Below are 21,991 nucleotides of genomic sequence, written 5' to 3'. Positions count from 1 at the left end.
TAAAACATCTATGTTACTTATGAAATGGAGCCTTGTACCAAATTTTAAAGAACATTAAATAAGGCATTCAAAAACACGATCTATTTAGCGTTTAACATTTGATCAACTGTACTGCTTTAACACTTGACTAGTCCTATATAATTTTCCCAACTTTTTTCTTATAAAAAACCCAACAACCTTTAACAACATTAAGCTATACTGGGGAATGCTGGTTTGAGTCAGGAGGAATGTTACATGATGATGCTTGATGTTCACTACTGCCTGCCCCTAGCTTGTGATTTTTCAGGAAACAAATCATCTCTCAAAATCTCGAAGTTTTTGGGTAACACACTGGTGTTCTGATTTCAGAAAAACAGAAGTTCTTCTACTTATGACTATACACTGACATTTTTATTTAAAGCAATCACTTTATTAAGCTTCAATTGTTCTGCTCTACAGTGTCAGGCTCATACTAGAATTTCACCAGGACTTCAGTCTCCATGGCACAGTAATTCTAAAGTGGTAAACAGTACAAAGTTATTTAAGGAACAGAAAGACTGATACAGAAGAGTACATGGTAGAGATCTTGTGGTGGTTTAGGGAGGGGCAGCAGGTTCAGCATCTGCTCCGGAAAGATGCATAAAAAGCTCTCCCATCTCTGTTACATCATTGTCAGCAGCTGGCAGTGCTCTGTTTTCTCGGTCTTCAATAAAATCCCAGAGGCGAACAGAATTAAGGAACTGGAATAAAAAACAACAAAATAGAGTGCTCACTAATGACACATACCTAAGAAGATATCTGCTTAAATACTGCATACACCTGAACTGAAAAGCAGGGTACTGCTACAGCTAAAACAGCATCCTCCACAGTGCAGTACAAGTATGACAAGGCCTGCTTCCCTTGGTACCAAAAAGATGCCAGCTGCAGAGAGGCACATGGGTCACTGCCAGAATTTCATTGATGTGTGTGAAGAGTTAGCTTTTCTTGGAGGCTACAGTCCCCTTTTGCCCATCTAACTCACTAGTCCCAGGCAAAGATTTTTCACAGCACTTGAAACTGGCACCTTTCTCTGTGCAAGCATGTGCTTGACCAGTGAGCTATCAGTCCTTGCCCTAGGAAGGGCCTTTCTGTAAATGCAAGCTTGTGATCCTGGCCTTTGTATTTCCAAGACCTTAACAGCTCTTGGGTCCAGCTGATGGGAGTGTGTGTTGTAGCTACTACTACTCTAAATTCCCATTGAACCCTAAGGCCTCTGAATCAGCTCTGAAGTCCAGGACTTCAAAGCATGCCGCTGTGCCTGCACTGCCAGCAAGGGCTACAGCACTAGCTGTGTAGGTATCTGTACTGATCTGACAAAACAGCATTACGCTTAAAGTAAAGGTTATAAGCAACAAGTGCACTATTATTAGAAATACAATAGTCTCTACTGAAAAGAAGCCTACTTGGATGATCCAAACATATAAATGTGCAATTTTCAGGGCTATTTAAAACCACACTTGCTAGCTAGGCAAAAATGAACAAGTACACTCAAGCATTTGTGTTTTAAATGCCAAATAAACTAGATTCTGAAATTGAAAAAGCTCCATTGTCAAAATGAGATTCATCACTCGGGATCTTAGGAAAAGAGCACTCTGTTCCCCAAAGGGGCCAGCTATGCTACAGCTTGATACACTGAAGCCTTTTATGAATGTATAAAAGTGTCAAAGCCTTCAGTGGAAGAATGTGTCGGATCACTGAAGCCCAGCGCCGCTGTTTAGTTGCGAGAAGACACATGGCTGGAAATCTTACCCGGACAGTCCCCTCAGAGCTAAGCTGCTTTCGTGGTTTCTCTGGTTCAGCCCGTCTCCCATCTGGATAGGCATGCAGGTACAGACACTTCCCCCCAAATGGGCAGGTCCCTTTACCCTGGTCAAAATACTTGCAGGCCTTCCTCCTGAACATAGGAGAGAGAAAACACAAGGGCATTCATTTATACCCTAAATCTCAAGGTGGCTAATGTTGTTAAAAACAAGGGGGGGGGGAAGTAAATACAGGAGTGAAAACCCAAAGTAAAGGCACCTAAGGCACTTCAATGCAAGGGGAGATTGTCAGTGGCATTATTGTAGGCATTTATTGCTTGCTTTACTGTAAGGTAAGAGGAAAGCAATTAAACACAAAGAGCTTGACGAATTTCCTCCAGCACCCATCACTAACTCTCACTCCGATTAGATTGGCATTGGCGACTCTGCTCAACAAAGCTTTAGGTGAATAGAATGCTTCTCCATCAATCTCTACTGGAGCAGAGCAGTGATGTACAGTCCCTGGCTATGACAGTCCCTGTGCAGATCAGATCGCCAACCCTTTGCAGCCACTCTTTCTCCCATGTATCATGATATGGCAGTGGATGTGTGCATTTATTTCTGGTCCTGTTCTGACTGTAGTATACCAATGTGAGACTTCACTGGGAAGTGTACAGAGTGTTGTGGTAAAAGAGGCTTAGGACAATGTTAAGGAACTGTGATCTCTTTTGACCCAATGGCACACTTTAGTTTCTTACTAGAACAAAACGGAAGCAGGCAAGAATGTAAGACATGTGGCTTCAGCCATAACTTATTATATTATAGGAGACTTGTTTTATTATAAAATCTTTAATTAAAAATTGTAAGTAAAATTTGAGCGTAACACAGTAACTTTAACCAGCTATTAAGTTCAACTGTTAAAATCTGAAGCAAGAAGGGGATAGATTCTTTCTGAGAGAAAAACCCACTCACAGAATCGGTTTTATTTAGGACAAAAAATTCTGTTCAGACATCATTTTACATTCTGAGTCACTTAGATGGGTCAACCATCCAAGCCTGTGATACCACAAAAGCATATTAACTGTACTTCCCATTAATCTGCATTAAGGAAGCACATTGTCCTAACTGAGAAAGGCAGCTTGCAACTTGCAACTTGCTTCAAATTATATTTAATAGGGCAGATCTTACTGCAATTTGAAAGTTCTATTTGGGTGCTTTAGTTGAGATTTGTGCAATCCAGGGGGCTGGACTAGATGACCCTTGGGTTCCCTTCCAACTCTACAATTCCATGATTCTGATTCTATAAAAGATGGTCAAAGGCAGAAAAGATTTCAGCCTGAGACCATGTCAAAAATGCTAGTAACTTTGCTATTATGTATTTTTACCATTCCTCTCAATTCCTCTATCAAGACAAATCCAAAATGATTTTTTTGGGTGGATTTGTTCCATAAAAGAGCTGCAAAGTCAGGAGGTTTACTGCCAGGTCTTTCCTTTCCTGCATACAGGTCCATTTTTGGAGCTGTCACGCTTAGATTTTCCACAGAAGTATATAATTTATAGCCTTCAGACACAAAACACCGAATCATAGGCTCAAGCTGTTTGTTCTGATCAGCAGCTGCAGATTTCAGCTCTAGATGTATTAATAGCACAGCCCCCTGATGTGACTGATAAGCATAAACACTGCATAAATAAAGAGTAACACAATGTAAACAACAAAAGCTTTGCCTTTTGAGGCACACACATCTCAGAAACCAATAGTGAAGGTCACAGAATGACACAGCTGGCATTTGGTTAATTACAACAAGCATTTAACCAAATGCTAGATAGATTAGTAAGATATGTACACAATTCACTGTTGGCTCTCATAAAATGAACTATTCACCACATGTGGGTTTTTGTTTTGTTTTGACAAATTTTAAGGGGACAGTTTGATCAAAATAGTGTGAGAAGGTTGAAAACATACTTTCATTCTAGATTTGCTGTTTCAGTTAAGCACTGCACTTAAAAATGTTGTCCTGGCAAAGTAATGATTAGAAAAAGACTTCTTAAATGTCCTGATGTATTCCCTACCCCACCATGGGTAAAAAAATCAGGATCTTTAGCAATTTTAGAGAAAATGGATATTGAAATGATTTGTGGTCTGACCTTAATACCAAGTTACAGCCTAAATGCAAATAGTAAACAAGTCTTTTCAGATATTCTACTTCATTAACCTCAGAAATGAGGCCATAAATTTCTATATATGAGATTGAAGATTAATTCAACCCGAGGACTGCATTCTCCAAAAAGACACAGTAGCAAAGTCCCTGGCCAGGCTATCTGATGCCAATACTCACTTTCATTTCAAGGGATAAAAAAGTGTGAGCCTAGCCAAATGGAAGAATGCTAGAAAAACAAAAAACTAAACAGGGGTAGGTGGATCACCAGTGATCACTTGTAACTCGCAAAACTTGCATTATGGGACACACAGCTTCTTGCATTTTTATCTTGTGAACCGCGCTGAGATCTTTTGGTGAAGGATGATATATAAACAGAACTAAATAAATAAATAAAATTCTTGTGCAAAGGCCATGGGTCAATTTGGGCATAAATGTTGCTTGATAACCCCAAACCAAAAGGATTGGGAACGTAGTGGGCTCACATGGCCTCTATTTCCATACCCCCATCTACATCTGCTCTGTTGGCAAATCAACTTTGCCTAGAAGACAGAATTGCAAATTATGGTTTGCAGAAACCAGTTTGCCTACATCCAGAACTGAAGGACAGATGAAGAACAAAAGGCCAAAATGGGAGGATGGAGTGTATTAGCCTGGGTCGTCTTCATGCAAAGCAGGACTTGGCCTTTCATCTGAATCAAACTACTAGCGTGCTAAAGGGTGAAAAAAAAATCACTATTTGGATCAGTATAAACATGTTACCAAACTTAACCAACACATCCTGGAGTTATTTTAATGGGGGGGGGGGAGGTATTTCACCCCACTGATTGCCACTTTTATGTTTAATAGTCTGATAGACATATTCACAAAAACCTTTTTAACTACAGAAGTATTCTGTATACTGCATACTGCTCTAGACTGAGACAATAACACAATATATTAATTATTTATTTATTATTATTATTATTATTATTATTATTATTATTATTATTATTTAATTGAACTCCTTCTCATCAAACAACTCTGGTCTCACATTATAATAATAATAATAATACTTACCCCACTCCCTGTTTAAATGCTTCAATCAGCTCGTTCTTTTTAGTCTGATCTTCCACCCAATACACACTGGGAATTACAAACTCTGATATCACACGACATTCTGGACAGGACCTTGGATGAAATTTAAAAAGTATATGTGTAGTTTGCTGAGAAGAAGCAGTTTCATCCAATTCAAGAGCAATACTATGCATTTCTGAAGTACAAATCGGTAGCCTGTGGCCTGGAAGCAATATCTGGGGCCCAATGTGATTTCTGGCAGCTTCGAAAGCTCCCCCACCCTAAAAAAAACCCTATCTTTTAAAAAAAAGTTTTTTTCTGAGGATGGGGGAGCTTAAAAAAAGAAAAGCGAGCAGGGCAGGAGGGGGCAGTGTTGAGCTCCAATCTCACACTGGGGTGAAAAGAGGTTTCAACCTCTCCCCTTATCAGTGTGATGATGGGCTCCATCATAAGAGCTGATATGAGCAGAGATTTCAGCTCCTCTGTTCAGATCAGTGTGGTAAATGGGATGAAAATTTCTGTTTCTCAAAGCTGATGCAGGTCACAGCAATTCAAAGCACAGTATTAAAAAGAGATGGCCTCATACTCCCTACTCTTTTGCCTTCACCCCCACTTCCAGAGCTGATCCAGGCATGATTCTTTCCCACCATTTAATTTTTATCTGCATTCAATGACATGCTCAGTGGCTACAGTATGCTGAATGTTGGGATGGCAATAACGAATAAATTCAGTCTTATCCAAGGAACCAAATTTTAAAAATGCTAGGTTTCAGCATTTTCTGTACACACACACACACACACACACACACACACCCCTTCATTTTCTGAGGCTCACACTGAAGCCAACAAACAAAAGAGTCTGTTCTCATCAATAACCCCACTTACATATTCCATAATATCTTTTGGTTGTTGTTACAAATGGGGGTTTCCCCATCAATCGAAAAAATTCCTGTAACAATGCAATAGCAAAAAACCGTAAGCAAAACTTTCCTTAGTCAATCCTCAGCTACACTACATCTCGTTTGAAGATACAAAGGAAAGAAATAAGAAAAGTATCCCGCACTGTATTCTGAAAATGAAGGTTGTTAGGAACTTACTTTATGATTGGATTCTCAAACTGCTTGACACCCCTCCACTGCCGGATACAGGACAAGCAGTATGTGTGATTGCAGTTGGAAAGGATTCCAAATCTTCTTTCGGATGCTGATGGTTTGTCATATACCACTTCCATGCAGATACTGCACACCTTGTCCTGACTTGCCTGAAAGGCAAAGGCCTTCTCCATCTCGTGTTCAAACGTAGCCATGCACATCTATATATGTAAGAAAAGCCCAAAAGATATTAGATATTTTTAAAGGAAGCAGAGGGAAGGACTGCTACTATAGGTTTCTGTCATGGAGCCACTACAATGTTCTGACAGTACAGTCCTAAACCTGTCGATTTAGAACTGGCAGAGCAATTCAAACCCCTCATATGCCTTGCTGGGAGTAGAGGTTCCCTCCATCCAGTCCTGCCTGGCTCTGTCAGCCTCAGATGGTGGAGGAGCTCCACCAATGAGAAGCACTTGAATATGCCCACTTATAGAGCAGGTGCAAGTTACTGCCAACAGCATCCCAGATGGCGACAGCCAGTGGGAGGGAGCAGGACTGGGCTGGCCCTGGATCTACTAGATTCTGTGCAGACCTTGCTGTTGTCATTGTGATGGCAAATGAGTCAGATCTGGGCCTGTTCACAGCAGCCTGGGAGCTGGCACAGCAGAGGGACATTTTCTCTGCTTCCCCCTCTTGCCTCAAGCACCAGTCTGTACGTGCAGTGCTGGCATTGCTGCTCCATCAAGTCCCACTGCCACCTACCAGGAACATAGGATTGCAGCCTAAGTGCCATAAAATCAAGCTTTTTCTAGGGGTTCCACTAACCATCCAAAGCAGATTTGTGGAGGGAGAGTAGAGGAACAAAAGTTCCCTTGCTAGATTGATACAAGTTTTCCTTGGCAATAAAACAAACATTAATTAAGAACCCCCTCACCAAAAACACAGTAGCTGCTTTGTTGTTGTTTTAAAAAGAAGACTATAAATACTAAACCAAACCAAACCCACCAGCGTAAAGACCTTGGACAGCCAAGGGACTGACATTAAGCTATAATTAAGCATGCAGCTGACCTTGGATTTAAAATGGCAACTGGATACAATTATGTGACAGTAGAATTTTACAGATGAGGCCCACACAATTTCAGACCCATTAAGCTTAATGAAGCCTACCAGCAACTATGCAAATGCCCTATTTTCACAGAGCAGCAGGTGGGGGGGGGGAACTGTCAAGCACCTGGTGATCACATCACAGTGTACAGCTGGTGAGCTGAATTTGGCATGATGGGTCACAAGTTGAACAGTCCTGATATATGAGAAGTTAACAGCATTTAATTTAATACTGATGAGTAATCTGTCTGAAGAGGGTGAGGGGTGGGAGAGGAAGTAGCTTTGGTTTTAAGATGGGACAAAAGAGGAAGTGGGGTATGTTGGGCCAGGCCCAATGATCTCTGCCTGGAAAGAAGTGACATAGGATTCCGCCCCATCCCATTTGAGCACTGGGCTAACATAAAGATTGTCCGTTGCCTTAGCACAGCATATTGCAGGAGAGCCATCAGGCAGGCAGGGTCAGGAAAAGAAGAATGGAACTACCGTAGTATTCAACTACTGCATCCCATCAGTGCAAGAATTAGTGCTTGTGCTACAGGGCACTTCCTCCCTCCATGCATGCACCACATTCTCCCCAAATCTGTTTCACAGGGTTGGGGGAACTCCTAGAAATGTTTAAGGGAATGTGGGGAGGGAGAGAGAGAAGAACATTCCACTGAAAAAGCAGAAATTATTGGGCTGATGGAATATCCACTTAGCATTATGTTGGATACAACCTGGTAAGTAAGGGCAGAGTGTGAAGGCTATGGTTTTGTACTATCAATCATTTTTAAGAAGAATGGAAGCAGTATAGGAAACATTCCCAGAAATGCAATGTATAGAATACAGTATGCAAGAACATTTATAGATACATTCTGCGTTAAATATTTGAGTTACTGAAACCAACTATATTATTTAAACGAAATACAAGACAATCCATTTAAAAGCGTCAATCAAATCTAAAAATAACAGTACAACATTAGCACACCTATAAGAAGCTCAATGGAATTTCATTACTTCTAATCAGTTACACTTAAGAATTTAGCAGCAGGTTGAATTCTAAGGCTAGTTTCATGAGACTGGTGCATTCAACACCTACTTTGGTTTTAGATTATGATAATGCTACAATAGACATATTTTAATATAGCTGTGAAAATTATATTTCATGGCTTCACACACTGATTATACTGTATTTTAAGTATTATTTTCCAATGCAATTTTACATACTACTTTCTCCAGTAATTGACTCAAGTTATTAGCATTTTTTAAGCCACTTGATTACTCATGGAAGGTGACAAAAACATACTTGTAGATACCTTAAAATGAAGCTTACCAATAAACTAGAGGAAAATATGCTAGCAAAAATGTAAGACTACACTGACACAATAGTATTATCATGGTTTCCTACTACAATAGTGAATCACATTATTAATCTACATGGAGTAAATTTAAAGAGGAAGCTTTCCAACTAACCACAGTCCCCCACAATGTCTGAACTTGGGGATCTGTGGCTTGTTCAAACTATGCCTAGTGAGACCAAGCCAGGATCTGGGGGAAAAAGTCAGCTGCAGCATAAACAAAACCACAGTCCACCAAGTTCAGATGACATAGGGAGCAGTGGTTAGTTTAAAACCAGAAGCCAAAGATTCCAGTCTACTTGATGAAAGAGAAGAGGGAACTTGAGACCTAGGCTCACTACAGCTCACTCTCATGGCAGGAAACCATAGATTCTAGCTACATCTGTAGGAGGACACTAAAAACCAAAAATAACATAGATCTACAAGACGTTTCAAGAAATATAGTTTCAGGTTGAAATTAGTTTTCTTTTTAGTCATGTTTACCTTTTCATGCATCTTTCTCTGTTCTGGGTCAAAGGGATGAAGTACTTGCAAGCCACAGATTTCACACACTTGCCCATGGAGGTAGAGACATCTGTCACCAAACTGGCACATGCCAGCTGCTGCATAGGGACATAACTGTTCGCCATCTGCGTATGAACTTCCAGGTTCAGCATCATCATCTTCAAGCCCACTGCGGATAGCTTCCAAATATGAATGGGGCTTTGCTTCTAGAGCATCTGTTGGAACACTGCAACATGCTGAATCACTCTGAGCGCTGCATCTCGTCCTCTCCTCATTTGAGCCACATAAATCTTGGGAGAGGAGAAAATAGCATGTGATCATGTGAAACAGAAGAGCTACGGTTAGCTGCTCATGAAATATCCCATCATAAGGTAATAAAGCAGCTGGCAGGCATTTCTAAATTGCAATTTAATTCAACTTGCCTCCACTAAACACAGGGAACCTACTTTCATCTTCAGATCGTAGAAAGCTTTATCATCTCCAGTCATGCACTTTAATTACTCACACCCAATTCTTTCCGGAACAAGCATCAGAAAAACATGCATCCAAAATTAAAGAATGGGTGAAAAATAATTGCAAATTTACAAAATGCCAGTCATGGCAGCAGGCACAGTGTGCATGAAGGGAGAGCTTGTAAGTTTCCAGGATCCTAGAGGTGAAGATTGCGTAGCTCTTGCCCTCCCTTCACAGCAACAGTCTCCCCAAGTGCAGTGCTGTATCTTTCTCCATATGAGTGAATGGCAGCCATGCACTGACACTGGAGGATGCAAAAGGGTGCACTCAGGAACGTAATCAAGTCTGCTCCTATCTGCCAAAGTTGGGGCCTGTTTCTTGGTCACTGTAGGCCAGAGCTTTCCAAACTATACATTGTGACATGTTAGTGTGTCGGCTGCAGTGTGTGAGTCTGTTTATGTAAGGACAAATGCTTGGAATCATTTAGGACCAAATAAAAAGCAGCAAATAAGCAAAACAACCAAGTGTCAACAGCATTAGAAAAATGGAAAAAAAACACACTCTTACCTCTGTCTCTGAGCACTAATGTTTTCTTTTCACGTTTTCCAGGCTCATGTACTTTACTTTTTGTTATAGGTGTATTTTGCTCCGGCTGAGTGTTAAGGCTGTAGAATGGTGGTGCAGAAGCGCAAAGTGTCCTAGTACTCACTATGGCACCTGATGCAGAAGGTCTAACATGATCATATCTTAAGAACAAATAAAAAGACCACAAATATTAACTGCGGAAGACATTTATTTCAATGCATTTGTGCTAGTACAATTACCCTACTGTGTAATTCTCAGGTTTGGGGGGGATAGCCACCCTTGCAAAAAGGGACTTGTTTCAATAGGCAGGCTGTTTAAAAGTAAGTGGGTTCTTAAGAATGAGTGTCACTCACTGCTTCGACGAATTCAGCAAAATCTACACTAAACATACAATGAGTATGAGTTACTGCACTTTTAACGTATCCACAGTACCTTCCTATGCAAGAATAAGTCCCACTGATTTCAATTAAGTGAGGGACAGGGTTGCAGTCTTCCAGCAGAATTCTACTCAGAAGTAAGTCTTATTGAATTCAATGGGCCTTAGTGCGGTAAGGACTGCAGTCTAAATTGACTTTTTAATCTTTCTATAACATAACTAAGATCCCCTTAGGAGAGACTACATCCCTCATCTAGTTAAGCCCAGAAAGTACTCTTAAGAGTACATAGGATCCTAATCCTATGTATGGTTACTTAGAGCTCTGCCAATTTCAAAAGAAACTTGCTTCTATTTAATATTTAGGATTGCAGCATAAACATCCCAGTTCTATGCACTGAGTTCAATGGTATATACACCCAGGAAAGTGTATATGGGATTGTAACTTTAGATCAACCAGCTGGGCTTCACACAAGGCAAGCTTTAATCTTGCAAGCTTTTTTATAAAACAAGCAGCAGCACAGATTCTAAGAACTAATTGTCCAGCTGCAACCAGGATATTGGAACATTAAGCTCTTCCTCTGATTTTAATAAAAATCTAGATATTACAAACCAAATAGAATCCAAGCCACAAGCTGTTCTTCAAGTCTAGAGGATCAACAGCTTAGGAAATATCATTGGCATGACACTCCACCCCCCTGCAAAAAACCTGTATGTTTTATTTTTAAAACAAGCAGCCCATACCTGCAGCGAGTTCCATAGGCGCATTGGCCTTTCTGGTAGAATTTGCAGATAGTAGATGGTTTACTTGTAGACAAATCATGCGAAAACAGGCACCTACTTCCTTCACGGCATACCCCTTGCATAAAATACCTGCAGTGACAAAGAGAAAATACCAACAGATGACAGGCATTTAAACTATTTCTTGATGTTGTTCAGACATGACCAAAAATCAACCATCAAGCATTATGCATCAACTATAACATGCACCATAATGTGAAACCAGGAAAAGTGAGACAGAAATTAGGGCACAATTTCAAAAATGAAATGAACTTAGTAAAAGCATAAGTGATCAAGAGGTTGGAGCAATTCTTCTATAAGGAAAAATATTTAGGGCAGGCGTAGGCAACCTCGGCCCTCCAGATGTTTTGGGACTACAATTCCCATGATCCCTAGCTAACAGGACCAGTGGTCAGGTATGATGGGAATTGTAGTCCCAAAAACATCTGGAGGGCCGAGGTTGCCTATGCCTAATTTAGGGCTTTTTTGTTAGAAAAAAGGCAAGGAGGCAGAACCTCAGATGTGTATTGATTTTTACTGATTTGGGGAGCAGCTGCTCCCCTGCCTCCCCCTTGGCTACACCCATGCGGGCCACAGGAAGGAAAGAAGGTCGGGAAGGTGGCCATGGTTGGAAAACGTTTGGGAAACACAGGACGAGAGCATACAACACCAATCCTGGCATAACTATACTGGCTGCCAATTAGTTTCCAGGCCCAATTCAAAGTGCTGCTTTTGACCTATAAAGCCTTAAATGACTCAGGACTACAATACTTTAAGGACTGCCTCTCCCCATATGAACCAACCCAGACCCCGCTAAGACCCTTCTTTGTGTGCCTCCTTCACAAGAGGTCTGGAAAATCGCAACAGGAGAACAGGTATCGTTTGTGGAGTGCTCTCTCCACTATCATTATATAGCTTTAGGCACCAGGCAAAAACTTTCTTCTGTAACAAGGCCTTTGACCTTTAATTATCTGTGTTCTTTTAGAAGTCGGGTGGGATGTTTTTAAAGCATTTCTTTTTCCTCTTGGTTTTAATGTATCTTTGGATTGCCCTGAGCGATATAAAGCAACTGACTAAATAAATAGCAGAAAATGCACTTGACAGAATATGTTCTTTTAAAAGGTTTACTTTTTTAAAAAAATCACCAACAATTCTCTCTCTCTATTTGGGTAATACTAGAAACTGGCACATCCCATGAAGCTGAATCACAGGAGATTCAGGACATACAAAATCTGGAAATGCTTCTTTTCAGAGCATAGCTAAACTATGAAATGTCCTGCCACATAACACGGTGAGGACCAGCAATCAGGGTCTTGAAGGTCAGCATCCCAGGCCGCATATGCCTCTGAATATCAATTGCCGGAATTCACAGGTGAGGAGAGCGCTGTTGTGCTCCTCTTATGGCTCCGTGTCTGCTTGCGCACTGTTGAGAACGAGATGCTGGACCAGAAAGGGCCACAGTTCTGATCCAACAGGGCTGCTCTTGGGTTCCTCCTCTCGCACAACTAAGTTTCTGTTTCTCTTCCCTACTGGGGCGAACTTCAGCTGCTCAAAAGCAAAGCTAAACAAGGAGACACACACAGGCGCGTGCGGAGGGATGGGGGGCCAGGATCACAGAGGTTGCCTCGTCCTCTCCCCCCAAGGAGGCCAGATCCCAAAGGGCCTCCTATACACCTAGTGGCTTCTAGGCCCACGAGGGTCCCCTTGCAGGGCTTTGGGACCAACGGGGCTGCAGGCGGGAGCGGGGTGTGTCCGCCTGTCACCAGGGAAATGGAACAAAGGTAGGAAGCAGAAGCAGCGGCGCCCGCCTCTCCTTCCCCTTCCGTTGGGTGGGGGAGGGGGAAGGGGGAGGGGGCTCTCGGGAGTTTAACGGGCGGGAGGAGGGCGGGAGCCCGGCCGCCTCTCGACCCCTCCCCGGCGAGGGGCGGGGCGTGCCCGCGCGCCGTAGGGCGGTGGGTGGGGGAGGGGAGAGGTCGCAGTGCTCGGTGGCTCTGACCTGCAGGTCACGTCCTTAGTGCTGCTCATGTCTCCTCCGGCTCCGCTCCCGCTTCGGCGTCCCCTCCCGGCGCAGCTCCTCGCATTTTGGTTCCGCTGAGCCCTGAGAAGCTTAAGGCGGCGGGCGAAGGGAGGAGGAGGAGGAGCTGTTTGGGAGCCCTGCCAAAGCTACCCGGCCTCTTCTTGCAGGAACTGGTTTCCGGCCGGAAGGCATTAGGGGAGGCACGCTTGGCCGTAATTAGAGGCCGGATGCTTTTGGCTGTGGCGGAAATGGAGGTCGGCGGCGGCGGCGGCGGCCATGGAGACTTGCCGTAGCTCCTTGCCAGCCTGTGGGGCTAGAGCGGCCGCGCGCCTGAAGCGCCAACGCGAGAGCGAGGCGGCGCGCCCTCTAGCGGCGCCTCTGAACAAGACAGTCGTTCTCAATCTACGGTGGCGCCGAATCGTTTGGGAGCTGCACATCGCCCTATCTAGCAAGGAGGGCGGGAAGCGTCACAAACACCAGGAATCATAGAACCGTAGAATTCGCAGGGGTCACGAGGGTCATCTAGTCCAATCCCCTGCAATGCAGAAATCTTTTGCCAACGTAGGACTCAAACCCATGACCCTTAGATTAAGAGTCTTATGCTCTGATAACTGAGAGACAATATATTTCCTTCTTTTGCTTTCTTGTCTGCCGAAATATAGATGCAATGTGCAAGGCTAAGTAGATTTAATCAGAAGTGAGTCCATTCTCTACTTAGTGTGCTTAGGGTTGCAGTCCTTCTTGGAAGTAATTTTCTAGAGGCAATATTCAGAAAGAATTTAAGCGCTCTTCAGCAGAATGGCCAACTTGCCACGACACACCACCTTTGCAGCATCTGCACTACAGACTTTCAAACAAAAAATTAATCAGTTTGAGTCGTGTGACTCAATTTGAGTCTACTAGACCCCAAAATTTTAAGCTACGTGGACTGAAGTCACTTATGGTGCCTGTCTGGGATTAGGGCCCCTGATATTTAACCTTTATTAGTTTCATAGTAATCTGCTCCAGGGTTTCGTAGAGCAGAGTCCAATTCCTCACAAGAACTTTACACAGCAGGCAGGCAGATCACATGGAGAGAGAAACCTTGCTTCCTGCAGCTAGTAAGATGGATTCCTGGGTGGTCCTTTAGCTCTGATTACTGCCTTGGTTCTTGTTTGGAGCTGCTTTCAGTTATATTAGAATGTGGTCAGTAAGAACAGCTTTACAGTGGTACTTCAGGTTAAGAACTTAATTCATTCTGGAGGTCTGTTCTTAACCTGAAACTGTTCTTAACCTGAGACACCACTTTAGCTAATGGGGCTCCTGCTGCCACTGTGCCACTGCTGCGCAATTTCTGTTCTCACCCTGAAGCAAAGTTCTTAACCTGAGGTACTATTTCTGGGTTAGCAGAGTCTGTAACCTGAAGTGTCTGTAACCCAAGGTACCACTGTATTATGCTGCTAGGTTTGCCTGACAGCTATGCTAGCGGAGAAGCAGGTGCAAGCCCCAAACTTCCAAGTCACACTAGCAGGAACTGAGCCAATATTGACCACGTGAGTGGACAAATTACAGCTACCATACTGTGTGAATCTACAGCAGAATAACCTCCTCATGATGTGAAAAAACAAATACTGGCTCTTTAAGGGAATGTCCACCTGCAAACCCTCCCTCCCTGCCCCCTTCTCTGCTTCCTTCTCTTAGAGGAGTAATTGGCTCTCTGATCTGTCAGTCTCACCTGCACAGCTAATAAATCCCACCCACTTTCCCATGCCCATTTCAGTAGTTAAGCTCTGCCTTTCACCCATAAGCCTGTGTCAGGTAGAAGCCCAGCTGCATTTGCACAAGGAGGAGGCAGAAATCATGCAGCCTTTGGACTCGGAGAGAGGCTTAATCAAAATCAGCCACTGTAAGAGAGACATCTTTGGTTCCTTTGTGCCCAAGCATTGTCCCCTGTGTGGGCAGAGCCTGTTCTACAGGAAACTGGAAGAAGCCCCTGTCACTATCCCCAGCCCATTTGTTAATGGGCACAGAGAAAGATGTTCTTTTTTACTTAAACCTACTACAGGAACCTTTCTGAGGTAGGATTTTCTGCTCAACAATGCTATGTTTAGTATTTATGTTCATTTTGCTTGATTGTGTGCTCAGAAAGAAGACATATGAAAGCTACCTTACGATGGATTAGATCAGTCCATCTGCCGCAGTCCACTTATGGGTAGCAATGTTTTCCCAAGATCTGGGGCTAAATTCTCTCTCATCCTTGCAATGTGGCAGCAGGATTAGAGGTGCCAAGGAGTGAGCAGTGTGCAGTGCAGAATGCTGCAGCATGATGACTGATAGGAGTGAGATTTTGCCAGCATGATGGTACCATTGCTCAAACATCTGTATTGGTTGTCAGTTTGTCACTGGGCCACATTCAAGGTTCTGCCATTCAAGGCCTTAGCAGCTTGGGACCAGTTTACTTAAGCGATTGCCTTGCCCTACATGTGCCAATTTGACTGCTTTGATCTGGGGAACTTGCACTTTTACAAGTGCCATATAATGTCTGCTCTGCCTTTGCGAGGAGTTAATCATTTAGTTTGGCAGCACCCTCACTATATTTCAGACATGCACTGAAAAAGTTTTTATTTTAGCAAGCCTACCCGGACCTATGATTTAGTTACCTATATTTGTTTTAGAAGTTCTATGGTTTTCATCTGTGTCTTAATATATTATTATTTCGTGTATGTTTCTTCATAGTGGATTTCGGTACAATTTTATTATGTACACTGCTTAGAGAGTTCTTGGATTAAATGGTTTGTAAAACTTTAAAAATGAAATAAATATGGCACCTTCTGCAGACAAACCATGTGGACTTATTCTAAGCTCTGGTGTAGAAATGAGTAAATTCTGCATAATTTACTAAAGTGAGTCAAAATTTGTTTTGAAACCAAATTGACAGGTCAGGAGGTCTAATTTAGTGATCAACTGTAAACGGCTTTGAGATTTTTTCTTATAAAGCGGTATAGAAATGAAAACAAACAAACAAACAAACAAACAACAACAACACACCACCTTTATAGAGTTACAAATCCCACGATCAGTTTAGAGCAGCGTTTCTCAGTCTTAGGTCTCCAGCTGTTTTTGAACTACAACTCCCATCATCTCTAGCTAGCAGGACCAGTGGTCTGGGATGATGGGAACTGTAGTCCCAAAACAGCTAGAGACCAGAGTTTGGGAAACACTGATTTAGAGCAAGGGTAGGGAACCTCTTGTGCTTCAGGCCAGATTTGGGCCAATGGGAGTCCTGCTTCAATATATGAGGCCATTCCTTGCAAACCACACCCAACTATCCCACATCTGTGGTCATATTCGGTGCCATGGGACAGGTACCCACATAGCTGCAAAGGAACAATGTGGGGCTTAAAGGTTCCCCATGCTTGGTTTAGAGGAATTATAAAATCTGCAGAACGTGGGATACAACCTGATGAAAGGTATTGATCAATTACCGGTAATTGCATGAGTTTTAGCTAAGTAATGTATCAATAGCATTTGCATCAGGATGAAAATACTGTATTTTTCGTCCCATAGGACGCACCTAGTTTTTTCTTGGGGGGGGGGGATAAAGGGAAATTTTTTTCCCTTTATTTCCCCCCCAAAAGCAGGTCGGGGAAACCGAACCAGGTCAAGGAACAGTGGGATGGCGGCGCTGTGCCTCCCTGCTGTCCCCCGAACTTGTGGGGCTGGCCGATGTCTGCCCGGGGTGAGGGGCGCTCTGTTTCAGGGCGCCCCGCCTGTCGGGCGGCAGGCTGCTATCCGCAGCATGGGGAGCCCTGCGGGGAACTCCTGCAGGGCTCTCCACGCTGCGGATGTTTGTCCAGCACGCAGGGCGCTCTGCTTCATGGCGCCCTGCCCGCCGGGCGGCAGGCTGCTATCCGCAGTGTGGGGAGCCCGAGCAGGCTGCGTAGGCTGTGGAGGTGTTCCCGAAGAGCCGGGTGCTCTGCTTTCAGGGCGCCCGACGCTCCGGGAAGCAGGCTGCGGGTGTGTTCCCGAAGCGCCGGGTGCTCTGCTTTCAGGGCGCTGACGCTCCGGGAAACAAACTACTATCCGCAGCCTAGACAGCCCTGCGGGAACTCCCGCAGGGCTGCCTAGGCTGTGGGTGTCTTCCTGAAGCCTGGAGAGCGAGAGGGGTCGGTGCGCACCGACCCCTCTCGCTCTCCAAGCTTCAGCGAAAGCCTGCATTCGCCCCATAGGACGCACCCAGATTTCCCCTTCATTTTTGGAGGGGGAAAAGTGCGTCCTATAGGGCGAAAAATACGGTAATTCCCGAAATAAACTCGTTATTGTTGTTGATACCTCTTCTAATATGGTGCTAACCACCTGCAGTTTATATAAGTGCTTTGTTGTATGTATATCATGTATAATTTGCTGCCAGATTGAGGCAGCCTTTTACTCATTTAGAAGTTTAATTAATTAAATGGAACAGTAATTACATTTGATAAGATTGTAGTCAGTCTTTTCAGGGCAGAGAGAGGGAACAGGACATTTCTCTATATTGCAAAAATATAGCATTTCCCTCCCCAATAACTGGATTGTTTTCTAACATGAAAAGATATTAAATGTCTTCTTTCAGAGGGTATGATGGAAGTTCTGATCTCCATGTTGGAATAACCAATACTAGTGGTAAGAGACATTTGTAATTCACTTTCTAAATTAAGATTCTCTATGTGAAACATAAATGTCTTTGGACTCATTTCCTTCTCTCAGGTTGCTCATCCTTTGCCTATTGCCTACAATGTCTCCCCCTTCAACCTCCTGGCATTCTGGCCCTTGATTTCTCTTCCTTTTCCAAGATTTCAGGCTCCTTACAGTATGTGAACTGCAACCCTTCTACCACCAATCCCCTTTTTGCTAAGTCTACATAACCATTTTTCCTGGGGAAAGTTTGCAAATGTGATTGCCTGTAGCTAGAGCTCTTTTCAGTTGGGCCTAGGGATGTAAGAAGGCATAATTTTTTGTTCCACTTGTATTGGTTTTATGCGGCACTGCTTCCATTACACCACCATTTGTCTTCTGCCAAAAATGTTACTTGTCTTGCTTTCTGCTGTGGCAAAATTACACAATTTAGGTAATTAATTATGCCATTACATTGACATTCATAGGACTACATACTCAGGGTTCATATAACCAACATTTTTAGAACTACTGTTCAGATGAGCCTGTAAAAGAAATGGGAATGTTGCAAGTAACAGCAATTAACAGAATGTAATGAATTATACTATTGGTCACCATGTCATAACTAATCCTTGCATTTTGCATTTCTGATTTGTCCTGTTGCTGTGTATTTAGGCTTAGTGTATAATTACAACGAAACTGGAGTTAACATAGCTGAGCATGGATGGGAACAATGTGTAAGTGTTCATCTAGTCCAGCCTGACATGTATGGCCTGCTTAACCAATGGGATACATACCTAGAACAATTCTCTGCAGCAGAAATCTGGCTTCCACACAGGTAAGAAGCTCAATAGACAAATGTGACTATGTTCAAAGGCAGCTAAACTAGACATCCTTTGTTTTGGAACTCTGCCTAGGTGGTAACTCAGAGAAGGATCTGATGTAGTCAATTGGAGAAATGGTTTTAGACAAAATTACTCTGAGGCCTCATTCTTCATTAACCTTCTTTAACCATTTCTGTATATTTTGGGTTTAATTGAGAGATTCTGATAGTATGTATTGTATGAACAATACTAGAAGGGAGAGGTGACTCGAGACATTGCAAGCAGTTCCATGTAACTTTGTAGTGTTATGGTTTTGCAGAATAAATTATCACTGGACTCCATCCTATTCTCAGTTAACGCTCATCTGTGCAATCAAATATATTGTTGCTGGCTTTAACTTCTGTTCAAAGTTGTCAGATGTGTTTCATAAAGAACAGGAATTGATTGGAATGTATACGACCGTTTGATACACTGATCAAGAGGGAACGGGATGTAAGCATGTACAGAATTGCACTTCTGTAGGAAGACGAACAAACAAAACCAAAATTGAATACAGGCAGGTTTTGCTGCTTTCATTATTTATGTCAGCCTCTCTCAATCAGGTGCTCTCCAGCTGCATTAAACCACCACTCCCATCAGCCGCAGTCAGCATAGGCAATTGTCAGAAATGATAGGAGTTGTAGTCCAAAATTTCCAGAGAGTACCAGAAGGCTAATCTAAGCCTTAGCAACATTTCAGTGTCCATATTCACTGATCCAATGATTATTAGGATTGATTTCTCCTGAAGTACATTCCAAATAGTCCCTCGAGTACAACCTATGGTTTCAGTGTGGAAAACAAAACATATTATGTTTGCTTTTCAAGTACTTCTAGTGATAGGAACGTCATTCCAATAAAGGCTTTAGTCAAGCTATTTTTCTGCGACCCAGCATAATATATGCAGTGATGATTACAAGTACCAAAAAGGGCCAACAAATGTTAAAGACCTGATGATCACTTACAAGTTCTGGAATTTTGAAAAAATTAATGTAAACGTAGACTATATTCTCTCTTACTTTAATTGAACAAGAGCCGTGTGCAGGTTTCAAGTAATCCAAGAAGGGACTCATTGGCATCCCCAAGCTATGGAAAAGTTACAGGCAAAGACACTACTCTGAAAATTACAGCACTCTTTTTGCTAAGAGTGTGTGACATAAGAAATGCTGGTGGTGAGAGCATGTTTCTACCATGAGATTTGTAATTTTACTGCAGTTCGGTAAGGAAAGAAAGACATAAATCTTATTTTTTTATTTTTAAAAAACCATTTTGTTCTGGATCCTAAACAGGCAGTCATAAAATTTGCGGTTGAGGCCATCATCTGTTTTTGTTTTAAGCCAAGCCCACCCAGTAGTGCGTCGCCTAAGAATAGGCTGCAAAAGCACTCAGAGCCACTCCATCCTTTTAAGAAACCTAAACTTGTATCTCATAAAAATTAGCTCAATACATACTTTGAATTTTAGAGAAATAGGTTTTCAAAGTGAGAAACTTACCAAAAAAAAAAAAAAAATCATACAAGGATGACATTCCCTGCCTTTTTTTTTGTATTTTGACTAATTTTAATGAATCAGCACTGTTCTAATAATAATGAGGAACACATTGCAAAGTTAACCTGACTACAGAGTTCCTCAGTTACACTTCAGTTAGCATATGCAAACCACATCCTTACAGCTCCATATGCCATATATGCATGTTTTGTTACCCACTGGAGAATCACAGGACAAGTAGAATCTCGGGCACACGGCAATATGCAAAAAGAGATTAAATGCTATTGCTAAATTCAGCTTTCCAAGAAGAGAAAAATGTAAAGGTGGTAAGAACTGCATCCAAGATAAATTTATGGGTGAACCAAATATAACTGAAGGAAAATTAAGCCTCATACTGAAAGTTAGAACTTTAAATAGAAGGCAGAAGTTTCCACTTGTGTAGTTGTTGTTTTTTTTTAAAAAAATATGAGGGCAGTGTGATGTAACTCACATGGCACATATGACATGAAAGTTTTGTCTAGGGGGGGGGAAGGTGATATTAGCATCTGCATCTTTCCATCATTTCCATGTGTAACTTTGTATAGACAGAATGAATGTGACTAATCTCAGCAAACATAAGACACTACCCAATGGTGGCTTTGCTCCACCACACCCCCAAGTTCCACCGTTTAAAAAATCCTTCCATAAATGATGTTCTGCTGGTGCATGTTTCCATTGGTCAAGGATTGCTCTGGCATAATGGCCTGCCTGCACCATCACCATAAGCTAATAAAATGTTTAATAGTTATGTATCACATTGGTTTCTTATGCTCATTTCTGGTTCTCCCTTTAATAGGTATGAAGAACATCTCCATAACTGTTACACCTATGCACTAACATTTATTAACTGTGTGCTTAGCGCCCAAAAGAAGCAGCAAATGAATAAAAGTGAATTTACAGAGAGATTTGTGATTCCACGAACAAGGAAAGCTTCCAAGTATATCACCATCTACAAGGAAATATGCAAAAATGGCTTCTATGCGGTTGAGCTGCCTGCTCAGGAGGACACTGCCATTTGAATTTATAATGAGGGAACTGTATAGCAATGGAAGTAAAATCCTTATGTTAAGGCACTTATATTTCTTGTTCCTATCATCTCACAAGAAAACATGAAGCTGGGACTGCAACACATGTATTAAATCATGCTGCATGTTTATTCAGAAGGCGGTCCCACAGAGATTGAGGATTAATCTCAAGTGTCTATAAGACTATGGAACCTTGAGGCTGTTCCAATAAACTTCTACTTTTCTAAACAATGACATTTGGAAGAATGAAATAAAATAAAGACATTATCTGCATTCTTGCATGTTCTGATTTTTATTTTTTTTTGCATATTGCAAAAAAATCATTAACCTAACAGAAAAGGCTTCCTTTCATTTGCACGTTTACTCTATAGCAATGTTAGTTTACAAAGAATGGTAGGTAGAAAACTGAAAACATCCTAGGTGTGTTTCTGATTCGAAACAAACACGGCTTTACTCGTGCTACAGTCCTATGTGGAGTAAGCCCCACTGAACTCACTGGGATTTACCTCTGAGTAAACAGGCATTCTTCTAAGCTGTTCTGAACATTATTGATCTGCATTCTACAAACACCTCTTGCTTCCAAAGTAATTATAACTATGTACCAGGAGTTAAGGCAGGGGTGGAGCAGCTGTAGCTCTACACATATTGCTGGTCCCTAACACCACGGCCAATAGTCAGCTGTAGTCCAGCAACCTCTGGAGAGCTATAACTTGCCCATCCCTGAGCTAAAGTTTGGTTA

The 21,991-nt window shown here is 42.3% G+C and overlaps 2 protein-coding genes across 4 annotated transcripts; one reads left to right on the top strand and one right to left on the bottom strand.

Moving 5' to 3' along the window:
* Positions 1–387: 387 nt before the first annotated feature.
* Positions 388–13,326, bottom strand: MKRN2 (makorin ring finger protein 2). 2 transcript variants are annotated; one of them, XM_083489031.1, is made up of 8 exons: positions 13,192–13,326; positions 11,160–11,288; positions 10,025–10,203; positions 8,984–9,294; positions 6,066–6,280; positions 4,973–5,083; positions 1,768–1,912; positions 388–719 (listed from the first exon to the last, which is right to left on the bottom strand). In XM_083489031.1, the coding sequence occupies exons 1-8, from the start codon at positions 13,218–13,220 to the stop codon at positions 576–578; spliced, it is 1,263 nt and encodes a 420-aa protein (XP_083345157.1). In that variant the 5' UTR covers positions 13,221–13,326; the 3' UTR covers positions 388–575. The 2 variants fall into 2 exon arrangements, with proteins under 2 accessions (XP_083345157.1, XP_083345158.1); XM_083489032.1 differs by lacking the exon at positions 13,192–13,326 and adding an exon at positions 12,904–13,084.
* Positions 13,327–13,683: 357 nt separating this feature from the next.
* Positions 13,684–21,525, top strand: MKRN2OS (MKRN2 opposite strand). Of its 2 annotated transcripts, XM_083489053.1 has the most exons (5): positions 13,684–13,909; positions 15,010–15,269; positions 17,801–17,850; positions 18,517–18,679; positions 21,024–21,525. In XM_083489053.1, exons 2-5 carry the CDS (start codon positions 15,052–15,054, stop codon positions 21,244–21,246), a joined length of 654 nt encoding a protein of 217 aa, XP_083345179.1. In that variant the 5' UTR covers positions 13,684–13,909; positions 15,010–15,051; the 3' UTR covers positions 21,247–21,525. The 2 variants fall into 2 exon arrangements, with proteins under 2 accessions (XP_083345179.1, XP_083345178.1); XM_083489052.1 differs by having other exon boundaries at positions 13,684–15,269.
* Positions 21,526–21,991: the final 466 nt, after the last annotated feature.

The sequence above is a fragment of the Podarcis liolepis genome (genome assembly GCF_965112155.1).
Source record: "Podarcis liolepis genome assembly, chromosome: 2".
Lineage (NCBI taxonomy): Eukaryota > Metazoa > Chordata > Lepidosauria > Squamata > Lacertidae > Podarcis > Podarcis liolepis.
This window is presented reverse-complemented; position numbering and strand designations above follow the sequence as displayed.

Coding starts and splice junctions, on each gene's coding strand:
- MKRN2 (XM_083489031.1), bottom strand. CDS start 13,220: ATGAGCAGCACTAAGGACGTGACCTGCAG. Junction 6,281..8,983: donor AGAGAAAGATGCATGAAAAG/GTAAACATGACT, acceptor TTACATATATAG/ATGTGCATGGCTACGTTTGA. Junction 1,913..4,972: donor GCATTTAAACAGGGAGTGGG/GTAAGTATTATT, acceptor TCCTATGTTCAG/GAGGAAGGCCTGCAAGTATT.
- MKRN2OS (XM_083489052.1), top strand. CDS start 14,959: ATGCCCATTTCAGTAGTTAAGCTCTGCCTTTCACCCATAAGCCTGTGT. Junction 17,851..18,516: donor TGGAATAACCAATACTAGTG/GTAAGAGACATT, acceptor CTGTGTATTTAG/GCTTAGTGTATAATTACAAC. Junction 18,680..21,023: donor GAAATCTGGCTTCCACACAG/GTAAGAAGCTCA, acceptor TCCCTTTAATAG/GTATGAAGAACATCTCCATA.